Source organism: Oryzias latipes, chromosome 3, assembly GCF_053564925.1.
Source record: "Oryzias latipes strain Hd-rR chromosome 3, Olatipes_Hd-rR_3.1".
Taxonomy (NCBI): Eukaryota; Metazoa; Chordata; class Actinopteri; order Beloniformes; family Adrianichthyidae; genus Oryzias; species Oryzias latipes.
Window position 1 is genome coordinate 2280855 of NC_136239.1, and position 10407 is coordinate 2291261.

Here is a 10407-nt window from a genome sequence, read left to right on the forward strand (position 1 = left end):
TGGGGGGAGCTGAACCGGTTGAAGAAAATATTGAGTTCATCTGCCCTCTCCTGACTCCCGCCTGTCACACCGCTCTCTTTTTTGCTGCATCCAGTCATGGTCTTCATGGTGTTCCAGACCTCACGCAGGTTGTTGTCCTTCAACTTCTGCTCTAGCTTCCTCCAGTGTGCTTCTTTGGCCTCCTTCATGCAGACTTTTAGTTCCTGTTGGACCTTTCTCATCTCCTACCGATCTTTGCTCCTGAAAGCCCTCTTCTTCCTGTTCAGAACTGCCTTAACTTCCCTGGTAACCCAGGGTTTGTTATTTGAGAAACTCCTGACAGTTCTGACAGGCACCACCAAGTCCACACAGAAGTTCATATAGTCCGTCATGCAGCCCGCAGCTCCTTCAATGTCATCTCCATGAGACCCAATCAGTTCACTCCAGTCCGTGCACTCAAAGCAGTCTCTGAGGGCCTCCTCAGCTCCAGCAGACCATCTCCTGACCTGTCTGGTGGTAGCTGCCCTTCACAAGAGGGGTGTAGCTAGGCTGCAGGTGTATGAGGTTGTGGTCCGATTTTCTAAGGGGGGGGGAGGGGCAGCTGAGTTTGCGTCCAGAGTGTTTGCATACAGAAGATCAATAGTTCTGTTATTTCGAGTGGGGCAGTCGACATATTGGTGAAAGGTGGGCAGAGTAGTTTCCAGGGATACGTGGTTAAAATCACCAGAAATAATCATGAACGCCCCTGGGTGCTTGGACTGCAGTTCTGTGGTTGTGTTATATATTGTCTCCAGAGCCGCCTGTGCTTCCGCTCTCGGAGGAATGTAACCACAGAGCGCGACGACGTGGGAAAACTCACGTGGGATCTAAACTGAACAGAACTGTTTTAGACCCACTTTGATCATCTTTCCATCTATTTTCAAAGTGTTTTTTTTAAATTATGATTATGCCATTTTGAGCGATGGACATGGGGCCCAATACACCAAGAAGTAAGCCCCCCCCTGACTTCTCATCATCCCTTTGTTTACTCGCTCTCCAGCTAGCTTACAGCCCCTCACCACCCCGAGCTAACATTACAGTGCAACAAATATGGCGAGCAGTTTTGCAGTTATCCAGTCGTACAGTTTAGATCCAGATTCCAGGAAAACAAAGACCTTCGTGGATCTATTTGTCTGACAGTTGATACATCAGAATGAAGCAGAGCAGAGAGACTCTGATTTGTTTTTCTACGTCACAAATACGATCTTTTTCAAACAGCATTCTTTGTCATCTCCTAATTCACAACAATTTGAAGAAAAGAAATGCAGTTTTAAGCTTTCTTTTTCATTTTAGATGTCCTCCACCATCAGAAAAATGCCACTAGAAGATAAAAGACCAAAAACACCATTTTCTTCAACTGTACAGGACTGTTTGTGAAAAAGTGGAAGAGAAATATGACAAGTGAAAAATGAAGATGTTTAAATAGTCAGTAAGAATCAACAACACAACAAAACACAAAGCAAATTTTTCAGCAAAAAGACATTTTAAAATCCCAGAGAGCTGATTGGTTTGAATCTTTAACAAGTACAACATTGGTAACAGCATCAAAGCTGCAGGAGGTGACAATCAGCTGACAGTTGCGGTGCAGGACCATCACACTTTACATCAATGTATAGAAAACACAGAATTTTACCCTTTTAGAAAAAAATCCCCTTTCAGCTTCAAGCAGCAAAGATGATTTCAAAAGTTAAAAACATCTGTTTAAATGCACACAAGCTCAAACCCAGACACTGTAACCCTGAGATAAAGTCATGAAAACAAATCCCTTACAGCTTTCAAAGGGGGAACGGAGGTCGAGGTTGGACTTGGGCCATTTTGGTCCTGAAGACGACCGTGCCACAGATCATTCCCACAGCAGCCAGAAGACATCCGGCCATGAAGACCAGGTTCAGGTTCATCCCTGGAAACAAGACAGGCTGAGCTGACTCCGTCTGGCTCACAGACGGACTCAGAAACCTCTTCTGGACTGCCGTACTTACCTGAAACACTGTTGTCTGAGTGCAGTCGCAAAGGACCCTGGGAAATGAAGTGTGCTCCGCTCTGGACGCCGGCCTCTCTCTTGTGGATGTGATGATGATCGTTGGAACTGGAGGAGTTCATGCATCCCTGAGAGCACCTGGTGTTGGGGTTCCCTGCTTCACACACCATCACTGAGCAGCTGATGTACACCTGAACACAACATCACACTGTGTCACTCTTCCTGTCCTGCTGCGCCCTCTAGTGGACCAGGGACACAAATGTGGTCAAAGCCTCCTCAAACGTCTGCCACAGAACCACATTCATTCAAGCTCCTATCACAGGGTTAAACTTTCTAAAGTCAGAGCAGCAGTTTTATAGAACTTTGTCACAGAAAAAGGAGAACGGTGGCGGCTACACCGAGACATAAGAACACGAACCTGATCATGCAAACCAATGAACTTGAAGGCCTCCACGCTGAACCGGAACTGTTTCTGGTTGGAGGGGGCGTAAATCTGAACAGTTGGATCCACTGTGCACCTTCAGGATGATACAGAGATGTTAGTCTTTTTGTCTGGGAATGGCAAGATACCACACAAAGTACAATCTAAAAAAACTCCTCTTCTTGACTCTGAATGACCCTAGAGGTGACCCACGGATAACAGAATATGACCTGTGGTTGGAAAATAGATGGATTTTCTCTGTGCTATGTTCTCATGCCTACCCATTGTCAATGATGGTGTAGGTGGAGTGGTAGTTGGGGTTGTCATAGGGTGAGGCTCTGCAGGACTCCACAAACATCTCAGTGTTGTTGGGTGAAGAGGAGGCTTCAATCTCCATGTAGATCTTGCTTCCTAGCTCATACTCCAGAGGGTAGGAGTTCGGGTCAATCATGGCTTGGTACTGGCTGTCTGGGTAGAACTCAAACTGGTAGGTGAAGGTGCCGAAGCCTCTCTCCCACACGGTGATGTTCTTCCTGTGAGCTGTGAAACCCACAGTCATGTTGCTTTTCTTGGCGTACTGGCAGTAGAAGCTGATCTCCATGAGGTGCTTCCTGGTGATCAGCTGACTGGGGTCGTCCACTGTGGTGATCTCATTCTTGAAGAAGAGGTTCTCGTCATCCTCCTCGATCTGAGTGCCACAGGCGTTGAGGGGGAAGTCGGCGATGACGTGAGAGCTGTTGGAGTGAGTGGTCAGGCTGCAGACAGTGTTGGTGGGGTCACTCAGCTCCAGATGGTCTTCAAAAAGTCCAGTGAGGGAATCTTTGGGGATCTCCACCCTCATGGAGGACTCACCACAGACCACGTTGGCTTTGACTGGAGGAAGAAACCATTCATTAAAAAACACCTTCATCTCCACAGATCTACAAAATGACATACATGTATAGAATAGAGCAGAGGTGGGCACTGAGGGCCGCAGTCCTGCATGTTTTCCAGCATACCCTGCTCTGGCATGTTCTGATTGGCTGGACACACCTGAACCAGGTAATCAGCCATGAGTAGGGCAAGACTATCTGGAAATCATGCAGACACACTGGCCCTCGAGGCCTGGAATTGCCCACCCCTGGAATAGAGGAAAGTTGCATTTTGGCTGCTATTTTCTTTTAAATAAGCCATTTCTGAGGGGATTCATTTTGAAGACCCACTGCTAAAAGTAGTCTATTTAGGTGTGTTAGTAGTATACTTAGGCCAAATCTGACTTCCTCCCTTACCCCTACGGCTTCTCCTTACCCTTCCAATTGTAGGGGCATTTGGAAGGGTAGAGTTGTTCCAAATGGTTTTTTTAAAGCTCACCCTTAAAAAGGGCATCCCTCTGCTGCAAGGGTGTTCTGCGCCGCACTGTGCCATGGCGGAGTAGTGCTTTTCTTCACGTGGGTGTGCGCTGATGCACAGAAGTTACATCTAAATGCAAGTAATGACTTTTTGTTTCAGCATGACTTTTCTAAAGGTAAAAAAAAACTATGTTGTTATGTAGTTCCAAGACCTAGCAGCTCCGCACTAAGGTAGCTGACCTGCGACTACTGAAGACGGTTAGGGTTAGAAGGGTTAGGGTTTGAATTAGAAGACACAATTTTTCTATAACTGTCCGTTTGGAGGGCTGAATGTAGGGGTAGGGAGTAAATGTAGGGGAAGAATTCAGATTCGGCCTTAGTTTGTACTAAAAGTGAGGCAGAATGCTTGAAGTTTACTTTTCATTTCCTCTCTATTTATTGTAAACTTAAAATGTTCCAATTTGTTCTGAAAAAGTATTCAGTAAGTATACTTCCCACACTACATGTACCTCTTGTACTTGCCATAATTATGCTCAGGTTCATGATTCGCTAAGTTTACTGCTTTTTGTTAAGGGGAACACTTTGTTTAGCAGGAAATTGGCATGAAATTAGCATTTTTAATAATAACTGATTTATTTGAGTAGTTGTAAATAAGTTCAATATTTGGCGCTTTGCCTTTGTGCCATTGTCAGGTTTTCTTTTTATAATAGAAGATTGTAGACTCACTTTGCTCCTTTCCAACGTCCACAAGAACACACCTCATCTCAGTCTGATAGACACCAGACCTAAAAAAATATTTATAAGACCTTTGCATTCAGGGGAAAAATGTGTGTTCATGTGTGTCTTAATATAAAAAAAAACTATTTTGGAAAAAAGAGCAGTGTTTGTTGCGTATAATGGGAATCTGCTTTAAAAGGTCAATAAATAATTCCAATAAATAATAATTTATAATTTTCTTAAGGTTTTAAAAAGTGAAATGTCACTTACTGTGAGACGGCTGTAGCATGAACATGATTATAGGAGGCAGTCTGAAAGCTGCTAATAGCTGACCTGTAAAAAAATGAAGAAAATGGGATTGTTGATGATTGTTTCTTCCTCCTAACTATCTTTTTGCTAAATGAAACAAACTCTAGGCTCACCCAGTTGCTGATTCCACAGCAAAGCAGATTGGGTAATGCTCTCCCAGGTCATCTGCCATGGGTGTCCACCGGATGACAAACTCATTGTGTGTGCTCCTGTGCATGCTAATGTTTGAAGGTCCACTCATGATGAGGTCTTGCATTCTGCATGAAAACCAAAGAGAGGATGATTGATGGCATCCTGCAGCCACCAGGCTTCTCTGAGCTCCACCTGACTTACACTGAATGAGTTGCTTCTGCCTTGACTTTAATCTCCACCTCTTTGTTGACCTCTGCCTTAATGCGTGCTCCATCTGCAGGGGTTGGATGCACAAACGTTGGCAGGTAGACTCCTTCTTTACAGGAAGGGACTGCTGGATCCACTGCAGTTAGGAAGGAGAGACAAGAACATTCTAAATTTAAGTACCGCATAATAAAATCAACAATGCTTCTTGGAGTTCACTGATAAAAAAAGGAAAAGTATTCATCTGAACTAAATGTAATCTGACTCTGTTGAATCCTAAAAGAACCAGTGGAAAATGTTAATATTAGAATTAAGATAACACTGTCTCTTTGTTCTTCAGTGCTTAGGCTGTGATGTCATACGATCGGAACAGAAAACCTTTTGTGTGGTCTTGCACAACATGTAAAAGTTTATATTTCATTGTGTATGTTGACTGTGTTTGTTAAAACAGTAGCAAGGTAAAAAGCATTGCTGGATCAAAAGATGGTGGTTTTTATTACTTGAATTAAAATTCCATAAAATCTGACAACAAACACAAATATCCTTACCAAGTAAAGAGAACTGGAGGGGCAATTTACTGAGAGGAGAAGTGTTGGTGTACGGAGGATGTCCTGCGGTAGTTGTGCTTTGTCTTGTGGTGGATCTTGTGCTTGTTGTTGGTGATGTTGTTGTTTGTGTTGTTGTTGTCGTTGGTGATGTTGTTGTTTGTGTTGTTGTTGGTGGTGGTGGTGTGGTTGATGTTGGCCACATCCAACGGCTTGCTGCTGATGTTGGGGATGGTGGTAGTGTGGTTCTCTGTGTTGTAGTTGTTGTCGTTGGTGGTAGTGTGGTTCTCCGTGTTGTTGTTGTTGGTGGTAGTGTGGTTCTCCGTGTTGTTGTTGTTGTCGTTGGTGGTAGTGTGGTTCTCCGTGTTGTTGTTGTCGTTGGTGGTAGTGTGGTTCTTCGTGTTGTTGTTGTTGGTGGTAGTGTGGTTCTCTGTGTTGTTGTTGTTGTCGTTGGTGGTAGTGTGGTTCTCCGTGTTGTTGTTGTCGTTGGTGGTAGTGTGGTTCTTCGTGTTGTTGTTGTCGTTGGTGGTAGTGTGGTTCTTCGTGTTGTCGTTGTCGTTGGTGGTAGTGTGGTTCTCTGTGTTGTAGTTGTTGTCGTTGGTGGTAGTGTGGTTCTCCGTGTTGTTGTTGTTGGTGGTAGTGTGGTTCTCCGTGTTGTTGTTGTTGTCGTTGGTGGTAGTGTGGTTCTCTGTGTTGTTGTTGTTGTCGTTGGTGGTAGTGTGGTTCTCCGTGTTGTTGTTGTCGTTGGTGGTAGTGTGGTTCTCCGTGTTGTTGTTGTCGTTGGTGGTAGTGTGGTTCTCCGTGTTGTTGTTGTCGTTGGTGGTAGTGTGGTTCTTCGTGTTGTCGTTGGTGGTAGTGTGGTTCTGTGTCCCCACCACCACCATGAATGCCATAAGGGAATTGGCTCTGATTGGTTTTGAAGGGATGGTGTAGAACTCTCCACCCACACACTCCTCTTCCTTCTGGCCAGCAGTGGATGCTTGTGGGCCTTTGATCCGTCTGAGTAAAACAGATCAATATGCTGTCTGGAATAATCTTCTACCACCATCTCAAAGCCATAGACTCTGGGGTCAGCACTGCCCTGCTGATAGTGCAACGTGCAGGAATCCTGAAGGGGAAAAGTCCACACAACTGAAGTTGACAAAGCACGACTTCTTGTGTTTGTGATATTCTTGTACAAAACTGTTTTTGAACCAACCTCATCAAGGTGAAAGCCTGATGGTTGATCACATCCGTCACACTCTCTGTCATTGTAGTTTCCATACCGACAGCGGACTCTGTCACCGTCAGGATCAAAGGCCATCAGCTTGTATGACCGCGGGCAGTTTTCAGGAACTCTTGAATGGACACAAAGAAGGACTAGTAGTTCACAACAAAACTGGGTTAAATCAAGGAAAGTAATTACAAATGACCACATACGTTACTGACTACATAGCAGATATGAATCAAATGACTTTCAATTAAGGAATCTTTGTCATCAACTTGTTTGAAAAGTGCTGCTTTCTAAAATACCTTATTAACAATTAACTGGCATTATGATTTGGTCAGTAGAGAATGACCTTACAGGGGATTTAGCAGACACTTCTACCAAAACACTCATTGAAGACATTGGGAATTCTGGTGTCTTGCCTAAGAAGACAGATGCATTGTGGGATCTGAAGCCATGAACCATGTGACAGACAGCCTGTTTGTCCCAGTTTAACACAGCCACACAGAAATGAACCTGCCAGCAAGTTCATTGTGTTTTTAAATGAAAAAGAGGGAAAAGGAAAAACACAACTGAAGTTTACCTCATGAAGGGAAGAACGCCAGTGTCTGGTGAATTGTTTGGTTTTTGGGTGTCAGATCTTCTTCCCAGATCCACCAGAGTATTCAGTCTCCAGTTATTGACACCGTTTCGTGTTGGAATCCAGCAACAGTTCAAATCGCTGGGAAAAAGACAAATTGAACTTCAAGTTCAAGTAAAGCAGCAAATCTGCTGGAGATGAGAATTCATTGAAAACATGCTTACCTCAGTTCAAATGGTTTGTCACTCCCAACAGTTCTTGTTTCCACTGTTTCCGTTTCACACCATTGGCTGTTGTAGATGGGAGCATTGCTACTGCTGTCAATCACAGTTTTCTGCCCCCCGTTGGTGGAGCCACAGTTCCCTCTGGAGCAGGACCAGTAGTGACTAAACTGACATCCATCATAGGTGGCCTTGTTACGAAAGGAAACCTATAGAAGAAAAGTTAGCAACATGAAGGAACTCTTTTATTGCAGCAGGAGAGATGTACTTCACTTCTGTTTTTGAGTTTCTGGTTTAATGAAATATAAAAGAAAACACAAAAGTGAAAAAATAGAACTAACAAAAGTTAATAGAAAACATTTCAAAGGCTAAATACTCAAATAAAGAACAAAATATTTGTATGTTGATTATTTAGGACTTTTCTGAATAAAAAGTTTTCTTTTGTTGCTCTGCATCTTAAAAACAACAATGTTTGAAAAACATACTAATAATAATTTCTACCTTTTCTGTCCATATTGAAGATTAAATTAAATTAGATATCAATGTTAAAAAATGAACTTCCTTCATAAAATCCTCTTCTAATAGATCATTCAGAGCACTTGTTTGACCAGAACGGTGTGAATTAAGACGTAGAAATATTATTGTTGGGACAAACGTTCCATTTTTCTTTCTATCAAGATTCAAAGCACAAATGAAATTAAAAATAGTTAAACCACTAAAAAGAATCAAAGCACATAAAGGTAATTAAACAGACTGTAATAGTAGTAATCCATAACATGAATCTATTGCTGCAAGCATCACCTTGAAGGATCCATCAGGATTTGTTCCTTTGTAGCTGAAGCCCACGGTTCCCCCAAAGTGATGAGAGGCCGACACCAGCGGGAGCAGCAGCAGCGTCTGAAGCAGGAGCAGCACCATGGAAGTCATGTTGGTGCTCCAAAGTCCACTCTGTGGAGAAGATGCTGCTCACATCCACCTGCAGCATCTTTATACAGCAGTCTGCAGACGCCTGCATGCACACTCAGAGCAGGAAAAAGGCTGCAGAACGGGTTTGACCAAACCAACAGGAGGGACAGCACTGATTCAGGAAACACCTATTTCAGCTATTTTATGACTTCACCTAAGTTTATTGTTTTGTTTTCTTTATCCGGAATATTTCTTGGTGCTATAACTGATGGCTGTCACTCAAGCTGCACATTGGAGAGATCTGATGAAAAATCCCCTTGGAGTCTGCACTGGAAGCTTCTGTGGCCACAATGAAGTCAGAACTACCATTCCTCCCACTTCCTAACATTTCAGACCAAAGACCAAAAAAAAGGTTTCAATCCAGCCAAATAAAGACGGTCGGTTCCCAAACAGTAAGTCCATGGATGGACCTCTCAACTCCAGGAGTTCTGTTCAGACACGTCTTTACTGAGTGATAAGAAGTTTCTATCCCAGTTTCAAGTACAGAATCTCCAGCAGAGCTGTTTGCTCAGTAACATCCACATGACTGAAACCTGCAGCTCCTTCAGGAGAACGGAGGACACAGAACCCAAGATGTTCCAAATGGGTCTGGAAGATCCAGACACCCATGAGAACTGTGGTGGAAGCCCCCCCAACATCTACGACCCATCAGATTGACGGCGTCGTCTTCTTCCAGCTTCTCCGTCTCTTTGTGTGACCTGAGACATGAGCATTAATCTGCTTTCACTTGGATGATTTCATCCCAAACCCACTCCATGGGGGGTTGAGTTATGGGCTATGGGTGTCTTTGGTGGCCTTTGGGCCAGCCTGGGCTCCAACATACAAGCTCAGTTCTCTGGGGTGGGAAAACCTTCAAATGGGATGGAAAGTGCTGACTCAGGATAACAGAAGACTTCCTTTCTTTTATTAGTTTTTAAAAATGTCCATGGTCTTAGTCCTTCTTTCATTTCCGACTTGCTTTTAACTTATGAACCTCCCAGAGGCCTTAGCTCCTCAAGTCCAGGCCTGCTGAAGGTCCCCAGGGTCAGGACCAAAATCCACGGCGAGGCCTCGTTTAGAAACTACGGGCCTCGTCTGTGGAGCAGCTTACCTGAGGATGTGAGGGCCTCATCCACTGTCCAGGTTTCTGAAAAGAAACTAAATACAAACCTGTTTAACTCAGCTGCTAATTAGATTTCATAACATATCTTTTATAAGCTAGAATTTTTATTTTTTTAATTCTTCTGCTTTATGATGTTTTATCACATCATTTTATTGTTTAATTTGTTTAATCTAGAATTTGTACTCTTATATTTTTTGATATTTTAACATATATGTATTTGTTTCTTGTCTTTTAGCCAAGTTAGACGGTTTACGAGTGTTTTCTCCCCCTTAGCTGGGGTGTTTGTGTCTATGCCGACACCCCAGCCAATAGGAGGACAGGACAGACGGCGCCTTCTGGGTTTTCTCTTCTTTAGCTTTTTCCTTTAGTTATTTCTCTTTTACTTGTGTTTGCTTTTGTGTATTTTATTGCATGAATAGGATTGGTGTTTTCTGCACCTTGAGCTGTTTTTGTACATGAAAGGTAAAAATGAACTATGGCTGTTTTTACCTTTGCTAAAGTGCATTTTGTTATTTTTAACTCTTGATTTTTCACTTAATTAAAAATGCTTGTGCAAATATAAATAAATACATTAAATAATTTGCATTACTCAGTGATTAAGGTAAGGGATTAAGCAACACTCATGAATAGAATTTTATAATATTTATCCTTGTGGGACTCTGAGGCTCCTACTATATAA

At 43.1% G+C, this 10407-nt stretch overlaps 1 protein-coding gene and 1 long non-coding RNA gene across 2 annotated transcripts; both read right to left on the bottom strand.

Annotated features, from left to right (window-relative positions):
• Window positions 1-1634: 1634 nt before the first annotated feature.
• On the bottom strand, window positions 1635-6536 carry LOC111946765 (uncharacterized). Its single transcript, XM_078944882.1, has 9 exons — window positions 5863-6536; window positions 5656-5684; window positions 5105-5246; window positions 4885-5028; window positions 4733-4795; window positions 4472-4530; window positions 2699-3290; window positions 2415-2514; window positions 1635-2187 (listed from the first exon to the last, which is right to left on the bottom strand). Exons 1-9 carry the CDS (start codon window positions 6534-6536, stop codon window positions 1768-1770), a joined length of 2223 nt encoding a protein of 740 aa, XP_078801008.1. The 3' UTR covers window positions 1635-1767.
• A 923-nt stretch (window positions 6537-7459) lies between these two features.
• LOC144991109 (uncharacterized) lies at window positions 7460-8608 on the bottom strand. The gene is made up of 3 exons (XR_013655011.1): window positions 8462-8608; window positions 7664-7869; window positions 7460-7580 (listed from the first exon to the last, which is right to left on the bottom strand). It is a non-coding gene; the product is annotated as an uncharacterized LOC144991109 (long non-coding RNA).
• Between the last annotated feature and the right edge of the window lie 1799 nt (window positions 8609-10407).

Bases quoted from the DNA above. Each gene is read 5' to 3' on its own strand.
- LOC111946765 (XM_078944882.1), bottom strand. From the start codon at position 6,536: ATGGTGGTGGTGGGGACACAGAACCACACTACCACCAACGACAACACG. The intron at 3,291-4,471 runs GTGAGTCTACAA...TTCTTCCTCCAG, and splicing joins GGACGTTGGAAAGGAGCAAA to TCAAAGCCAACGTGGTCTGT. The intron at 2,188-2,414 runs GTTCGTGTTCTT...TGTTGTGTTCAG, and splicing joins TCATTGGTTTGCATGATCAG to GTGTACATCAGCTGCTCAGT.